The following is an 18,779-nucleotide window of genomic DNA, read 5'->3' on the forward strand; positions in this document are numbered from 1 at the left end:
ATAAAATTAGCTGACCAAGAAAGTAATTCAAGGCTCACCACTTTGGATCAATAATGAAAATGTGGAATTTATTCTCTCCGGTAGTGGTTTCAATCTAAATAGCAACCTAACACCCTGTAATTGTGAGGGTGCTGCACTTCCGTCATCAGACTCACTGCAGCAGTAAAGCCCTCATTAAATCCCACCAACATACACAAACATGGCTGTGGAATGGATCCACTGCCATGTTGTTCATGAGTCGCTCACGCAGCTCTGGCCTGCAGTGACTATCTTGTGTCAGAGAACATATCCAATCAACAGCAGAACATATATTCACAAAGAATGAGACACTTCTTGTTGTACTCACAGCACAGATGCATGACATTCCCAAAGTTAATTATTGTGTCTCAACACATGCCTTTGTCCGATTTGTTGTGTCTACAAGGCTACACTGCTACTCTTCCTCACACACACATGCCCATAAAGTTGGTTATAAACATTTCCACTGTAGAAGATCATCTTCTATGCCAAATATCCATCAACTATTACCACACGTGCAATTGTCACTCAGCTCTACAATGGCACAATTTGAGAAACAACAAATGGGCTTAATACGGTTTATGTGAAATGGGCTAACTGCAGATTATTCGCACCTTTGGCAAAGAGCACAATCCATTTTGCTGTCCTAGCACAATATGTGGTGTGATGCCTGGCTCCATATCCCCTACCTAGAGGCGCAGTGCCAAGAGGTGATTAAGAGATGGATAAGCTGCCCAGACCCTGGACCTCTGGGGCAGGGCCTGCAAATAGCCTTCAGCTGAACCCTGTATTTTACTTCATCAAAACCCTAAAGGTAATCCCACCTTCAATCATAAATTATTTTATCACATTCAATACCTGACCAATGAATGAACATCAGTCCAAATTTGGAATGTTACTGATACTAATTGCTCATCGCTGTAAAGAATATGATACACACAGCTGGCTAAATGGAGGGAGTGGGATTTTTTCAGTTGCATAGTTTCAAAAATCTAGCCGTCTCTTACTAGTTTCTCCAACGTTGCCAACCCCAGCTTAAAGGAACCCATAATATCCAAACTAAAGTCAGTGCCTCCATCTTTTTATTTAATGGCAGATGGTTCCTCTTTAACAATTTGTGATATTATCCTCTGCATATCTTAGGCACTAAAATTATATTAACAAGGCGTCACACTAAACAGATTATACATTACTCAACTGATCATGTTAAGGGTTTCAAGGAGAATGGGGCAGCACATTTTGTTCTTTTACCTGTAGAAACAGGCGGAGTAACCGCAGGAGCAGCAATTTTGGGTAATGAAATTTGGTTCAATCTGTATATAGTGCACTTATTTGAGGGGCCCAAAAACTTTGGCTTACTCTGAAAACAGTTAACATCAAATATAACTCTGTCAACATTGCTGTGACCATCAAATGTTAACTAACCAAGGATATGCTCCAGGCCCATCGGCAGGTCTGTCTGAGAACTATCACAAGACCGCTAATGGGTCCTCCACGGCAGGTTGAAATTTGAACATAATTGATTGACAATTTTCATTATTGTTGTCATTAGCACTTTTTTTTTTTTTTTTTTTTTTTTAAGAAGAGCAGGGAGTAGTTTCTCTAAAATTTTGAATGAGACTGTTTAGTGGTCTGGTTTGGGATTTAAGAAGTCTTGATTACTACTGAGCTCCTTCTTGAGTGATTTTGAGTGTGTTAATTAGGCTGCAGAGTGATCTTCTTTGGGAGGAGAGACGTGTGCGGTCCCACATTAGTTTCTACAGAAGCACCAAGCTCAACATACACAAAAGCAAAGTACATACACCAAACCGTATAAACAGTATTGTAGGTTATTGACGATGAACCTTCGTGAAACTCTGGATATGAGCCAAGTATCGTGAAAAGAGATGGGAGCTAAGCTTTGTCCAAGATTAGCAGATCTATTGTAAGATAGTATGGCAAGATTAGACCAGGACACATGGCTAAGCATGACTTTTGAAAAACAGATTAAGCACCTAAGAGGCAACATTTAACAAAATACTGTATATTCGAATGTGATCAGAAAGCTGGCATGTACCTAATTAACTGCAAAAGTTGCAATTTAATTTTATCTTTGTCTTAGTCAAAAAGATTTTGCATCGGAAGTATGGAAACTTGATGTCATAAAAGATGATTATAAGCCTCAAAAAGGCCAACTCCTATGATGAAGCCAGTAAACGACAATGATAATTTTGCTGCACACAGGCTTGCCTACAGGGTTTCTGTTGAAATATTGATCAATTACGTGATTTATATACATTTTAGAGACACATAGTATCAAGAATCAGATATGGAATTTGCGCTGTTTTCCACAATAGCTTCATGAATAAGAGACTCAATTGCAAGGTATCAGTGGAAAGGGCTAACGTGGGCAGGGTGGACAGACTTCATGACAGAGACAGCTATCTGTTGAGACAGTGCTGATGCACTGACAGAAAAAGTAAACCACTTACACAACACAGAGCAAGAGGGTGACAACAAAAAACAATAATATGTTGTGAAAACATGCAGCTACAATTGCATTAACTTTATTACTTACTACTGTGGATAATATTCCAAAAGTAAATATAATATTAAATTGTCCACAAAAAAACCCAGCTTGCCTTAAGAACAGCATTTCACATTGAAAAAAAGTCCCAATACTTCAGTCCACCCTTTACACTGCTGCTGACTTGCTATGTGCATTCTTATCGGCTGTACAGTCCGATATCCTTAAGACCGCCTGTGGTTCTTAGTCTGACCTGCTGGACTGGAGCAACAGTCTGGGTTATAGCCTAATCAGCTGATGTAAAGACATGTGGCATGTGCCTCAGAGGTCAACCCTCTTAGGATGTGAGACTGAGGCTGAATTGCAACCCCTACCAGTGACGCTCCTCTGTCATGGTATCAAACCCATCCCCATGTTAGATAAACGGTTGTGATTGGCCAGACCGGATCCAGGGGGGTGGAAATCTGTCTGAATGGGAGTGGTGCCAGATATATCTGCCGGAGCAAATGAAACATGAGCTCTGCAGCAGATTTGTCTGGTTCCCAGGCTACTTTGGTGTATAAAATGGTGAAACACAATCATCTCACAAGATGATGATATCGGATTGATTGTTCAGTCCAACCAACACTAGAAGCCTCCAGATATTACGTTTATTGTCACATAAGACAAAGATAAGCAGCAAATGCTCACATCTGAAAGGCTGGAACAAAAGGATATTTGGCATCACTTCTTTAAAATGACAAACGATGAATCAAATATCAAATACACATTCTGTTTATTGACTAATCAAACAAATTACTATTGGTTTAAGTTATAACACGTTTCCATAAACACAGCATACTTTTAAAATGTATCATACTCTAATACACAAAGAGGTTTTATCAATATGTAATAAACTCACAATATGATATTATACAAAGTGTATTTCCTTCCAAAAGCTGCCAATACATTACCATTTGTAGTTGTCTAATCGGTGGACGGCATTAGTGCAGGAAATGGATAGGGCTGAACTATAATGTCTAACTATGTTCACTAATAGCTCCACACATATCTGCCTGCTGTTGACCTTACTGTGAAACTACAGTTGCTTCGCCCAGTCAGTCAAGAGATTACCTCATCAATGAGAGCGAGAGGAAGAGTGTGTAATACTGTGGAGAATGACTCACAGTCTATCCATGGTAATACACAGACACACCATGTCTTGTGTAATATGGTGCTGGATACAATGAACACACCTTGTGGCTGCAAAAAAGCTTTAAAGCCAGTGTTTTTGATGATACCTAGCAGCCTGTTAAAGCTGTTTGGAGAGTTTCAATCTTTAAAAAGAACCAAACGTACCCCAACAATAGAGTCTGTGAGCACAGAAAGGGGGTATATATATTGTCTCTGATGTTATAATCTTTTGCGTGCACCCTATTCTCTGGTCAGGTGGTCCTTATAAAAGCCCAGTGGAGTGTCCTAACTGCAAAAACACTACACAGGGCAGGAAGCGGAAAAATTATTGATTGTATCCTCAGGTCTTAACACATGGCAGCTAGCTACTGAATAAAAATGCCACACAAAACAGTGGACTAAACAAGCCGCCGCAGTTGTGGCAAAATCATTTCAGGAGATAGGTTTCCACACACTTTATTGGATCTACTCATGCAAAGGCAACTGTTGGAGTCAACTTAATATTATCTTCCATCAATAAAAGCAACAAGTCTTAATCTTCAAAGGAGTACTTTGACCTGGTCTACAGGAAGTCATTCAACAAGACAAATCACAATCTGCAGCAGAGAGAACTTTGACAGGTATGACTCTGTAGATGGACTGAAACGTTGAGCTTAATGTGATTCATAGCTTTCTTCATGCCTCTGAGCTCGCATCACTGTCACATGCCGAGTCTGGGATAAGAGAGAAGAATCGTTTAACGTTGCTTTACTTCATTTGACAGCTAAAGTTAATCCAAAAGATCACCGGTAAGATCTACTGGGCTCTATCTGCCCAAGCTGAAGCAATATGACCTCACAGAGATCTGGGGATTCTTCTTTTTTCCTGTTTTAATGAATGATCTGTGTCAATAAGTAACGCCTTTAACGTCTGTAACGTTACATCAAACTATTTGGTTAACGAATATCGCTTATATTACACACACTGGGTAATGTTAGCTGACTGCTGTAACAGGAGTGAACCGTTTGATTAGCCGAAATAGCCGGGTCCCGAGCTGTCCACACTCGGCTGTTAGCGCTTCAGCTACTGTTAGCTTGTGCTATTAGCCAGTAAAGGCTTATTACGGTGTGATATCACACCGGGCATTTAACGTTGTGTAACGTTAACGTTAGCTGGAGGCATGTTATCGTAACTTATAGAGATATAAGCGAGCCAACAAAGAGACGCTGCTACCGGTAGCTTTTTGCCTCGCTACCACAAGTCTAACGACAGCAAACTACATCACTGTCTACCAGCCTCGCCTGCTTGCTAACACCTCGTATTAGGATTTCATCCCTTTTCTTCATCCACGTTAGCTAACGTGAGCTAACCTACCACACCATTACCGTTAGCTCACGTTAGCTTGCTGTTGCTAGCGTCCGACAACAACTGGCAGTCTGTACATTAACGCTCAGTCAGGGAAAAACGAAAAAACCTTACTGTATGGTGGTTGACTCGAAAAAATCCTTATTTTCTGGACATTCATGAAAGGCAGACAAGATGCAGACGGGCTACGGTGCTCTGCTGTTAAGATACACAGCGACGCTGTGAAGAAAAGATTTGTAGTACACGCCCTTGTCGACGAGGATTGGAGTCCACGTTTTCGCCGTAACTGCTTTCTTCAAACGATTGGTCAGTTCTGGTCATCGAGCTCATCGAACATGAACGTGATTGGCTGAAATCTCTGTTTAACGGTGTTAGTGAATGCCTTCACGATAGGTGCGTTTCATTTGGTCCCTAGCGCCGCGGGAAATGGCTTCTTGACATAATAAAGCTCATTTTTGTTAAATCTATTGTGACCGCCTGTCACATGAGCAATGGAGCTCTATTTGAATTGACGTGTTTCCAATGCCCCCCCCCCCCCCCGCCCCTTTGTAAAGGCAAGCATTACCCTGAAACAGTCTCTCTCGCAATCAAGTAGGGCTGGGCAATAAAACGATAATGATAATAACATTATGTTGTGAATGTTTCTCAGCATTCACACCAATTATCGCAATAATATTTTCCTCAGTAATAATATAACAAATGTTCAATAAATGTTCGATTTAATGCATTTGAATCACGAACGAATTAGCACCTACTTTTTCTATTAAGATATTTATTTTGTTGAATGTTCTACTTCTGATTTGTTAAGTGATTCACTGTTTGGCAAGTGTTCCTCATGTTCTGACCATAAAGAATAGTTTAAAACCAACCAATCCAGAATAGTTTAAAACTTCAACCTTCACTCAGGAGCAAAAATCAGCCTTTAAACTTGAAAGAAATAATGATTTGACATTTATCATGATAATTATCTATATCAAATGATGTGACATTTCTTATTTCTTATAACATTTTTGGCCATATTGCCAAGCCCTATAATCAAGATGTCTAACCAAAACAAAAACCTCTTAGGTTACACAAAATAAGACAATATAATGTTCTGTAAAGCCTATATGATGTATTTGCAATTTCCAGGCTTACCATTAATATAAATATACAGGTATCTCCTCTTTGATTTTAATCATCTTTGCAAGAAACACGTACTATAAGGTATATATACACTGTATATATAACATAAATTATGTTAACAGCAAATGTGCATTGTGTGAGGCACAAGTCCAATATAAATAAAGGGTTTTAATATGAATTTTTAATTCATTTAGACATACGAAGCAATAATACATGACACTGGATAGAATTGCAATTTCTCATATAGGTACCCCAGAAAGAATACTTGTGTCCATCATCATTGGGTTGTATGATCATTTTGGTCATCTTTATTATGCTTGTAACTATGACCTTTATGATGACATAAGTAATGAATTTATGTGCACCAAAAAGTTTAACATCAGGCATATTTGGACTCTTAGCACTGTAGTAATCTCACATTACTTTAATTTACAAAATGCAACTAATCCCGCCTTATTCTTGTTGTTGTTGTTCTTTCTTTTTAGATATATCTGTGGCTTCATGGCATTTATTCAGTGATAAGAGACACAATTACACCCATCGGGGGAGGGGGCTGAACAATATCTAACATATTGTATTTTTCATACAATATGCCTTAATTTACTTCATACATTCAATACATCCCAGTTAATAAATCAAATTGTTGTTACTTCACTTCAACACAAAAACAATCAATATATTTCTCAAGATAACTTGAGGTAACTACTTCTAGCATTGAGTGACTACTACATATGGACTGTAGGTCAAATATATTGTGGTAGGACATCAGGTAGTCTTTCTCATTTCTTTAAAACCCCAAACCATAAAAAATATGATTAATTTTCATTTCAAGTTGCAGCATTTGTGTAACCGTTCACATCACTCTTTTTTAACAAACACTAAAGCAGCATTTTATGTAATCTTCAATAGTGATACTGAATGGAGACGTCATAATTGTAGTCATTTGAAAAGGACAAATGGTTGGAAATTCAATCAAACGTTCAGGAGCTGAAGCTTTTGAATCTTGCATTCATTTACAATACGCACTGGTTCAGAAGAGTGCTGCTGTTGTCCAGCTCTGCGCCCCTGCTGCTGTATGAACAAAGCCAGATAAAGCCAGAGCCGGAGCAACTTGTAAGAAAAAGTTCTTATTCAGACTGAAATGTAACAATTCTTTTACTATCAGTATTGTACTATTTTCTGCTACTTTCTACATCTCATTCACATTTTTGTGTTCCAGAGCTTTTTTTCAGCACAGAGATGATCCACAACAAAGCAAACTAATTAAGCAGAATACAACCCTGTTCATTTAAGATAAAAGAAGGTGAAATTATATTTGATAATATAATAAATAATTGTAGCCTACCTAGAGTGAAGAAAGAAGTACTATACTACATAGATTAGTTTCTTTATGCTTTATGAATTTATGAATTTATGAATTGATAGTAAGTGCACTTTATAAGAAAATGAGTTTTACATTTGTACATTTGACAGATTTCAGTGAAGTCCATGAATTGTCCTACTTTATTTAAGGGACAATTTTACTTTTCCTACAAAATGTTAATTTTGCGCTTATGAAGCAGATTAAATAGATATGTGGATAGCATTTAATGCCATGTATATCCTCCCTTTCAGCTAATACTTTTAAAAAATCAAAGACTATCTTTAGCAGCTCTGCCTCATCTAGTCCTCACTGGTACTCACTGGTGTTGGAGCTGTAGCTGTAGCCTTTAGTGGTGGGTGGTGGTGAGTCTGAGTCCACAGAAGCCGTATCTTCATCCTGGGAACAGCCCGCCTGGATGGCCCGCAGGTAGCTGTGGCTTCGCGACCGGAAGCAGGTAGGCGCAGGCAGATCCAGAGCCTCCACTGCCTGTGATTCCCCCTCATAGTATGGTACCGAATGCCCAAAGCCCTGCCCGCATACCTGAAAGAACGTGTGCAGACTCACACGCTGAGGGCAGAGGGCAAACTGTGAAACATGCATTTACATGTCTGTACCAAGTGATGGAAGAACTCTTATCTTTTACATCAGTAAAAGTACCAATACAGTAAAAAAAAAACAAAAAAAAACTCAAAGTCAATTACATGTAAGTATTACAAGCAAAAGTATAAAAAGTAAAAGTACTCATTCCATTGAAAAATGGCCCCTGTGGTTGATGTATCTTTATGTATGACATTATTAGATTAGTTAATACTGATTCACCAAAGTAGCATTTTACTGTAGTAGCTGGCTGAGGTGAAGCTAGTAAATTCATAAACTTTATCTTTGTTTATATTGTGAAATATTGGATTATTTTATCTCAGACAGGGCCTTTTATTTTAATTCAAACAGTTGTTGGAACTGCAAACAACTCATAGACATCTGAATCATGATAAGCGGCCCCAACTAGACACTTTGAGCACTGTATTTTCTTTTATATAAATGTTGAGGAGTAAAAAGATAATTTCCTTCTGAACTGAAGATGTAGACCACTTTAAAGTTTTAACTATGAGTTAAAATATTTTGGAAAAATCTAATGGGCAATTGGTGTAATGTCTTTTTGCTTTTCAGTGTTGAATGGTGTAAGAAAAATCCACACATAACAACACAAAACAAATACAAGGATGACTATATTTTGCACTTGTTGCATGGACAGTATACACTTTTTTTGAAGCATTGTTTGAGTTACTCAAAGTAACTATGTTTCAGTATTTCCTAGCTGCATGGATATGTGTTGTTATTGTATTATATTTCCTTTACATTTACTCATTTGGCAGACGCTTTTACCCAAAGCGACTTACATTCAAGGAACAACATACAAGCATCAGTAAAGTAAGAGACCTATGAGTAACAATAGATACTAGTAAGAGCAGCAATAACACTATACTATTGCAAGACGGGAAAAAATTGTGACACCATGCAACGTCTGGAATGTTTGATAAAGCAACAGAAAAAGTAGTAGAAACAACCAGTAGTAGTATTTTTGTGTTTGGCATTTTAGTAGCAAATATGAACATGTCGTGGGTGCTACATAAACATGAATAATAATCCCTCAAAATCAACTCACTCAAAATGTACCAGTTTAGTATTCACAGATTCTTTACTCGGACTGCCTCTACTGTAATGCTGAAAGACGTTTAATCTCTCAGTCATAAATGTGAAAATGTACATGTATAAGTAGAGACTGATACCAAACTCCCTGAGCTTTATACTGAGGGATATGTCCCACTTTGACATTCTACAAACACGCTCAAGCTTTTCTCTTTTATCTCTTCTATTTTATTCCCGGCTGGCTTATTCATATACCATCTCAGCAGACATTACATATGCTCAAATATTCTCGATAGCTTTAAAATTAAAGAGTTGTGTCAGAGTATGTTTTGCTCATATTCTGGTGATCCAAAATGATCTAAGCAGCTTAATTTCACAAGGTATTAATATTTATAAAACCCAGAAAAAAATAGTTAAATATTCCTTTCATGGAAATGTTAGTTAATCAGGACTCAGTGTTAAACACATGAGGAAATGGTCTTTGCCAGCCGAGTAATAATAATGTGATAAGCTACAGTAATAGCAACATGTTTGATAAGATAAAAGACATACCTGAGTGCCCGCACCTCTGCCCAATGTGCTAGAGCCCTGGCTGAAATCATTGTTCCTGTGGCGTGGAGGGGCCTCCAGCGGGCTCACCAGGCAGTCTAAGTTATCAAGGCTCCGATTAGTTGACAGCTCTTTCAGGGACGGCAGGGAGCTGTGGAAGTGAATGTAATAATCAGCCTCTCAGAAGTCAGAGGCCGTAATAAGTGAGAGCTGTGTTTAATTGATGATATCCAGGAGAAACTTGAAATCACACTCTGAAAAGTTCCCCGGGGTATTTTAAAATGAAATATAATTATGATGTGTGGATAATGATATGTGCCATAAGGTTTAAAACACCAGCACAGAGGAAACAATGATTTATGAGTAAAACTGCTAAATGTGAGATCATAAATTGAGGGATAGTTTTGAGAAGTTTCCTCTGTTCTGGCTTGCCCTTTTGGTGCCTACTGTAGTTTTAGTGACAATGTGTGCACACTAAGAAGCAGGATTTGGTGTAGTGGAGTGATTTTCATGGGTTAGAATATTTGCATGTTAAAGAATCAGGGAAAGAGAAAAACGTACTAACACACCAATAAGGGTACCTGCAAGTTAGGAGATGGAACAGTGGGCAGAGAAGAAAAGTGCTGGGAAGGTTAGGCAAAAATAGGTGGTGGGCAGTGGTGGTAGGACAAGTGAGGGTGGGTGGAGGGCCACACTGCCTGCCTAAGGATGACACTGACCTCAGATGCTGCATAGAGCATGCACTCTGTAGTGGAGACCACAGATAATCCTCCCGCATGAGAGCGTAGCAACGAGGCCTGTCCGTGTGGATGTAGGGGTAAAACACATGGCAAAATTTCATCTCCTACTGCTTTTGCACCAAAAAAAGATGGTACTGTGTGTCATTTCTTGAACCCCCCCCCCCCATTAAGTTACTCTACCTCCATGAACAGCTTCTTTGAGTTTGTTTTGACTTAAGTGCTGCAGACAATTATTCGTGAGAAGATGCTGCCACCTGCTGACTACCTCTGGGGATAAGAGTAAAATGTTTCTTCCCACAATTTTAACAACAAATACCCCTCAGTGCCTATTTCTAGTCTTATGAATGCAAAGCAAAATAATACAAACACAACTGTATGGCAGAGCAATGAGCATGATAATCAAGGTCATAATTTCAGTATAATGAATTTGCTTCTCTTTGCTGTGGGACTTACTTGCGTGGAGGTGGAGGTGGCTGCTGCTCACTCAGGGAGTGCTGGGTGGCCTTCAGGTAGCTATGGCGACGGGCAGCAGATTTGGGGGAAGGTTTGGGGCTTCCCTCTGAGTCCTCGCTGTCTTCTAAGTCTCCCATAGCTTTCACATAGCTGCCGCTGCGCATCCTTCGACAGGGGATCTCAGTTCCTTTGGCACGGCCGCGACCCAGAGTTCCTGCCCAGTCCCCCAGTGGGACCTGGATTTTGAAAACACATACATACCGTTGTGAGACTCTTAAACCATGTAAATAAACAGAACAAAAGTGCATCCCTTAAATAATAAATAAATACATATTCACAGATTCTAAACATGTGCAGCAATGGTACTTGTTGTGATTTATGGGGAGAATATCTATAAATGTGTAGTACATATAGTGAGTATAAACAGGATGAGGATGAAATATAAATGATAAACTGAATCTAAGTGGGAACTGTCTTCCAGTGCTCAAAATTGATCAATAAAACCATCAAAATATCCATGCAAACTTACAAAGAATGATGATGAAGATGAATACTCACTGCCCCTCCTACCTGAAGGAACTGTTGTGCCAGGTCTTGGTGGCATGACTTTGATTTAAGAAGGGTCCTGTTGACTGTAGCAGAGCCCTTCTGCAACACTTGCCTGGCCTGGGTGAGGGTGAGAGTGGACCAGGAGCCCCTCTTCACCAGTGTATCATCCTTGCTTCCCCTGGTTCTTCCCTCCTCTTCCTTGGATCCTACCTGTGTCACCGGGCATGCCAGAAACTTGAGGTCACTGCTGCTTTTCGAGGTCTTGAGAGTATGTGCAGAAATGGTGTTGTAGCCCTGTGGGATATGTCTGGCTTGGCTGTCTGACACCGCTCTGCCAAGAGTCATCATGCTCAATGGGTTGCGGTAACCTACAGCAATAGTGCCAGCTTTGGTGGATTCAGTGTCCAGGGCATCATCTGAGCTCCACAGGCCTAGTGCATTGGGCCTAGGTCTCTGCCTGGGCCCCTCAGTTTTAGCCCTGTCTTTACTCTTGCTTCTGCGATTTGGTCTACCACCATCCTCACCAGCTCCGGTGGTGCCAGTCATTCCTCCAGCAGAGCGCCCGTTAATGCTGCCTTTGATTGCAGAGTTTTCCAGGGACTGGGACTTGGCAAATAGCTTCTGCACAGAGTGCATGAGGTGGCGTATTCGTCCTGGACTTTCACTACGTTGCTTCGACATACGTCCTCTATGAAACTGCAGCGTACTGAAGCCATCACGCTGAAGGGGCAGGTGCCTCTCTAGCTGATCCAAAAGGTTGGAGGGTAACCGATTCATCTTGGCTGCTGCTGCAGAGGAGATGGTGGCTGATCCACTTGTGATCATAGGAGCACCAGTAAGACCAAGACCCAAGCCCATGCCCATAGACAAGGAGTTGGATAGTGTACCTGCCCGGCTGCCCTGCCCAACTCCCCCACCACCAGCCATACAGGCCTGGGAGCAGTCCACCTGTTCAGTCTGGGAGGTGAAGTGCAGACGAGGGAAGGTGCTGCTGTTGGACATCTGGCTGAAAGGCAGCAGGTATTCAGGGGTCAGGGCAGTGGGGCTGGTGGGAGAGCACTGGTGGAGGTGTGGGTCCAGGGTGCCATAGTGGTTTATGGTGGGGCTTAACAGAAAGGCGCTGTGAGGGTCAGAGGTCAAAGGACAGAGAGACTTCTGGGGGCATCCCGCTGGTTCACACGAGTCAGATAGGTGACGACTGCGGTTGGCTCCTAACCCTTTCATGGTGGCTGAGATGTCGTCCTTAGAACATGTCTCCAATCAGCACGGGTCTACTGATGAAAGGTTCATCCTGCAAAGACAAAGATACAGAAATGATCTATTAAACATGGAAAGTAATTTTTAACAAGAAAGCTCTCTGTTTGGTAATACCATTTAGTAATGCACTCTAATAGTTGTGTGGAAGTGTATTAAAATGAAACTTTTAAAACTGTAACATTTGCTATCCCATCCCATCCCAATTATTGTCTCTGATTAAACACCATTTTTGTCTGGTTTAGTGGCCTGTTTTCTCAGGAATGTTTGATAAAAATGTTCCAGTATTTGTCCATCTTTAGAGATTTTAGTAAATAGTACATAACAGTAAAACAGTCATTAGCGTGCAATTTAACCACTCAGAGAGGGAGTTCTACATATCTATATTTAAAACTAATGAAAACATTAGAGTTAGAGCCCATTTAGAAGTGTTTCTCTTGGTGTGTCCTTGAATGTTCAGAACAGTAACAAAAAGCCATTATAGACTGTCTCTGCAGTGTGGCGCATTTCACAGAGGCAGCATAACACAGCTTACATGGAACAGAGCCGTTGTCCTCTACAGCAAGTTTCCATATAACATATAACAAACCACCAGGTGGAGCACCAGTAGCAAGTGCACTAGGATACAGTTTGAGTTTGAGGGGGGAAACACACAAATAACATTATATTTGGATCTTAAATTACATTTTCAAATAAATACGTATAGGGGTAATAAATATCAAATGCAATATAAGAACAACCCCACTGCACGACAAAACTCTAACTAATATGTTGGGACTTATGTGGTTTCATTCTGTAAGGAGGTACACATGCTTACACAGTTTTTTCTTTTGTTTTCAGTCTCCATTACGTTGCCACTAAACAGATAAGAACAATTAAGCCATAAAGTAAAATGAGACAAACAGACTAAATAACATATTATTCGAACGGGAAAGGACAGCCTATTCAGCTTACTGCTCCACCATAGCAGGAAACCAGATAGCCTGAGGCCCAATCTAAAACACCACATTGATGTATGGCCTGGAGCTATTCTGCTGACAATGCATGGGAGAATCATTTTGTGACTCATACATGTAAATGAGCTTTACATTTAAGAAGCGCCATTTGTTCCAAAGCAGGAAACCCTCATTTCCACAAATCATTTTTTGGTAGTTTGCCATCCTCTTGAATCCACTTACTGTAGGATAAACAATAAGTCTTCCCTAAACTGAGGCATTTTGGGGCAAAAGCAAAAAATTCAAAGATGTATGTCAGTGGCCTCTATATTAGATACAGACAGATACAGAGAGCTCCTTGTTCTAGGTAAGATTTGAAAATAGATCAGAGAGCTGATAGACAGCTCTGATGTATAGCTATAGCTAGTCATTTTCTTGTTTCTCTGGAATAAAGCTATATCTAATATGGCTTCGTAGTCAACATGCCATACAGTTTTCAATGCAGCCACAAACATTAATTTTAGCATAGCCCTTACTTCGTTTTTGTCGTCTACTATATAGTCGACTACTGCGATAGCCTTCCCTCTGGTCTCCCCCAAAGAAGCATTGAACAACTACAGTTAGTTCAGAAAGGGGCTGCAAGGGTAGTGACTCGCACAAAAAAGAGCACCCACATCACCCCAACACACTGTACAGTACACTGGCTACCTGTGCATTTTAGAATAGATTAGACACTTGTCTTTGGTCACCTTTTATATATACCTTTACTGTGTTTTATTATTTCTTTTCATTTATTTTATGAATGTCTACTTATCATGTTTTACCATTGCTTGTGTTATTTTTAGCATGTGGGTTTTTACTTGATTATTATTGTTGTTATTATTATTATTATTATTATTATTTAATGTCATCAAGCATGGTGGCCTGGCTGGTCTGACCACAATATATAGAAACACGTACAAAATGCAGAGGAAATGAGGGAAATAGAGATATTTTAGGGCGACTGTCTCATCTCCTTCTATCACAGGCCTGCTCATTCTCAAAGCCCACTATGAGCAGACAGTAATATTGGTTAGGTCCATCAAGGTTATGAAAACTCATAATTCACACAGCAGAAATCCATGCTGCATTAAATTCACTCTAACAGATGCTGTCTGTATCACAGTGGAGTGACTCACTGATCAGTCAATGGAAAGAGCCCTCTCCCACAGTAAGCATGAAATCTTGCCCGGGAGCTGAATGTGGAATGTTAACTGCACACATTTTCATTCCACTGTGTTGGTTTGCCACTTCTTGCGTCTCTTTGACCTCCCATACACTCTCTACAGTGTGAGAGCAGCCACTTATCTGAGTCAGTGTTCCTGGACGAGCACAGCGGTGTGCTGACAAATACAGCAGCATTTTACAACAGCGCAGCCTGCTGTAATTCATCCACCCAAGCTGACTGTAGCCCCCCACGTGATCACGTCCTGTAGGCACCAGTGCTGACAAACCGACAAACACCTACACACTGACACACCAACACACCACTGACACACACATAAACGTGCTAACCGGCCACCCACCCGTTCGCCGCACCAACGAAAACCCTGTCAAGTGTGGAACATCACAGTGGCAAAATGAGAAAGAAATAATGTTCACAGTTCATGTAATTCTGTCACAGGTTCAGTGTATCTGTCTGTCTGATGGTGGTCAGCAGGCTCCTGCATAATTACAAGGTGAATGAATCCTTGGACTGTGTGTGATGTTAGCAAATATGTCTCTGCTTCACACATGCACACACACACACGCACACACACGCGCGCGCACACACACACACACTCACACACACACACACACACACGCACACACACACACACACACACACACTGCAGGGAAGGAATAACTGGCCGTGGGAATTATCTCAGAGAATCTTGCACAGTCACTCAGTGACAGGAGTGTTACATCTCTTTCACCAGCAGCTACATGTACATGAATGCGAACAGCATCTGCATCATCAGAAGCGTAACCTCAAATGATCTCATACGTATTGGTTGCAGTTGTTGTCCACCTATATAATGTGGACAGGGATCTTACAGATGTTTGTGTATTCTGGTCCTTTAAGGGTCATTTGGAGGGTAAAAACCTGTGCAAGCATTTGGTCGATTGGTGTGTGAAGGTGAACTATAAAGCCACCACCATCATTAAACACTATTGAAAATTTGATTTGACAAGAGTAACCTTGTTGTGGCTGAGTGCCTCTACAGTGAGTATTTATGTAGCATATTACAAAACACATCTTACAGGACTTAAACACCTGATTGTGCATGTTTAGATGTAAAATTTGATAAATGGATAGATGTGGATGTGAAACTAAAGCAAATAAAAAGCTTATTAGAACAGTATCTGTCTTTAATAATTTTGTAAACCAAATATTGTAATAATAATAATAAATAACATAAATAAAAGTCATGAATATCAGTGTTGGCAAAAAAACATATTAAAGATAAGATAAGCAATATGTGGGAATATTCTTTTAAAATAATTAAATGTAAATGTTTTGTCCATCTACTGTGTCCAACCAAATTCTCTCAGTGCCAAATCACATCACAAAAAATGTATTTTTATAAGCTGGAACAGATCAAAGAAGCATTGCCTATTCCCCCCACGCTACACTACAGTTCTAATAAGGTCTGAAGAACAAAACGGGATGGTTGATCCACTAGGGCCTTTAAAAAGCATAGCGATGTCTCAAGCTTTAACATGTGTAACAAGAAAAACTTCTTTTTCCATGGAGAGCCGGAGTACGTCAGAGGGAGTGTGCTGTTGTGAAGGCTGCATTCAGGTATATAAACTGACTGCTGTGCATGCACTGCACAGAAAAAAAACTCACTACAAACTGTAATCATGATTAGCCACAATTGCCTGCTTGCAGAAGATGTGCCTCAGTGTATCGACCAAACTAAGGTCAACTCTTGACATTGTTGCCCCTGTCAAACAAAGAAAGACCAACCCCAAACAGAGAGCCCCCAGAGAAAATGACAAAATGAAATAGAAATTGTCGTGTAGCAGAAAGAAAATGTAGAAAGTCAAAATTACATGTCTCCTGTGACATTTTGAGGGAGCATCTTGGCGCGTACAATAAGGCAGAATGCTTAATAAGCTATTTTCTCCAAACTAATCAGTGATAATCCAAACAACTGAAGGTCTGATTAACCCTTATTGATTAATAGTTTGCAGCATACTTCAGGGATAAGATCAAGTTTGGCATTGCTCGGCTAAGGAGTGATAACTTAGAATCCCCTACCTCACTATGTGAAGTAACTGTTGTCTTTTGCCCTGGTTGATGCTGAAGTACCCATGAAGCTAGTATCACAGCTTAAACTCTCTACTTGCACACTTGATGCCATACCCACTACCTGTTTTACTCTGGACTGTTTCAGATGAGATCCAAGCTATTATTAACTATTATTTACATACAGGTGTTTTTGGCATCAATTTCACAGGTACCTTGATGATACTCCCTTTTATAACTTAGAAAATATTGCCAAGGCCAATACTGAGAAACCCTTTTATCACTAGTAGGCTATTGTAATGCTAGCCTTTCTGGTCTGCCAAAAAAGCCATAGATCAACTTCAGCTTAAACATAAGTACACCTGTTTGCTACACTGATTAGTTTTAGAATAGATTTTATAATTATTTTATTGGTTTGCAAATCACTAAATGGTCTTGCCCCCGACTATTTGTCTGACATAGTTTTAAGATATGTGCCCACTAGATCCCCGAGGTCCTCCGGTGGTTGTCTCCTGTTTGTTCCTAGGGTCCAGTCTAAGCAATGAGGCCGCTTTTAGCCGCATAGTGCCTAAATACAAAACATCTAAGTAGGAAAAAGGTTTCTGTCATTTTTGGTAGTTCTTTTCACACTAAAGTATGTTAAAGTGTTTATTTTTCTGATACGTTTGGTTTTAATTAGTTATTTGATGCTATAAAAAGGGAGTTTCACATTATGATTGACAGCTGAGCTCTGATTGTGATTGAGTACGCAAGCTGAATAGGCAAGATCTCAGTACTGATCACTACTGCTCAGACTCTGGCTCCAAACAACGTCACTAGTGCAAGATGGCAGCGCGTGTTTCCAGGATATTTTGGCTTAATTTTTGTACAGTGGGAGGAAGTGGCAATGCATCATCCATCTTTTTATACAGTCTCTGGTCTATATACAGTATATTCACTCACACACATACATATACATTCTCCTTTTCACACTGTCTCCACCAGCTACTGAGGGAAATATGTGGCGCTGTAGCTGCTAAATGCTCCACTATGTTCACCAGCAAATATAAAGCTATACCAGAGGAGCTGTTTCTTAATATTAGAGCGAGAGTACCAATTAACTGACTGCATGTTTATGTCTTTTTTGCATCAAGTCATTTTGCATCAAGTCTCATAAAACTGTCCCACCATGTGAATCCAGGGAGCCACTGAAGTCATCAAGTTAGTTCACTTGCACCTTTAATTTAACACAGTAACATTGAGAGTGTGCCCATTTCAAGTAAACATATTATAATCCACCACACAGTTGTTATATTGTCAATTTGGCCATTAGCAACTCTCTCATAACATCCTATTAGTCTATGAAATGTGGCATCTGGAGATGGTTTGCTATCAACATTGCTGTCACATGTTAATATGTGGGACAAATAAAGCCAGATAACAAACAAACAACCACAAATGTTATTGAGGCTGCAACTTTGCAAGTGGAATAATGTTTGTTGTTGGAAGACATTTGACACTTTCCAGGTATTTTGTGTGTATTTGTGTATTTTGCTATGTAATGTTGTTTCTACAGCTTGATCCGAAAGGAAAAAAAACGCCCAGTGAGGAAAAAATAATATTTATAGTGTCCTTTAGGCATGCATCAAATTTTCTGCAGTCAAGGTAGAGATGATTTTGAGCACTACAGCTGAACTAAAAAAAAACACTGGGAACATGCTTGACAAGCTGTCTGTTGTGGGGCAAGGCTGTAAAATTGTATCTGTGATTTCATTCTGAACTGAAAGCAAATAATAATAATAATAATAATGATAATAATAATAAGAAGAACATCAATCAATTACAACATAACTTACATCAGGTATTATGA

The 18,779-nt window shown here is 39.9% G+C and overlaps 1 protein-coding gene and 1 long non-coding RNA gene across 3 annotated transcripts in view; both read right to left on the reverse strand.

Annotated features, from left to right (window-relative positions):
* Positions 1-18,779, reverse strand: part of dlgap4a (discs, large (Drosophila) homolog-associated protein 4a) — a 100,851-nt gene that overhangs the window by 14,997 nt on the left and 67,075 nt on the right. Inside the window, exons 2-5 of one of the 2 annotated variants that reach the window (XM_038722112.1) lie at positions 11,489-12,758; positions 10,919-11,154; positions 9,729-9,876; positions 7,850-8,096 (exon numbers count right to left, since the gene is read on the reverse strand). In XM_038722112.1, the coding sequence (XP_038578040.1) occupies positions 7,850-8,096; positions 9,729-9,876; positions 10,919-11,154; positions 11,489-12,691 (1,834 nt within the window). In that variant the 5' untranslated portion in view covers positions 12,692-12,758. Of the gene's footprint in view, positions 1-7,849; positions 8,097-9,728; positions 9,877-10,918; positions 11,155-11,476; positions 12,759-18,779 lie in introns of both variants that reach the window. The other variant, XM_038722111.1, reaches the window with a different exon arrangement.
* LOC119905265 lies at positions 3,283-5,467 on the reverse strand. Its single transcript, XR_005444799.1, has 2 exons — positions 5,156-5,467; positions 3,283-4,410 (listed from the first exon to the last, which is right to left on the reverse strand). It is a non-coding gene; the product is annotated as an uncharacterized LOC119905265 (long non-coding RNA).

Source organism: Micropterus salmoides, unplaced genomic scaffold (assembly GCF_014851395.1).
Source record: "Micropterus salmoides isolate LMB-PRFRI ecotype aquatic unplaced genomic scaffold, ASM1485139v1 Ms_hic_scaffold_16, whole genome shotgun sequence".
NCBI lineage: Eukaryota > Metazoa > Chordata > Actinopteri > Centrarchiformes > Centrarchidae > Micropterus > Micropterus salmoides.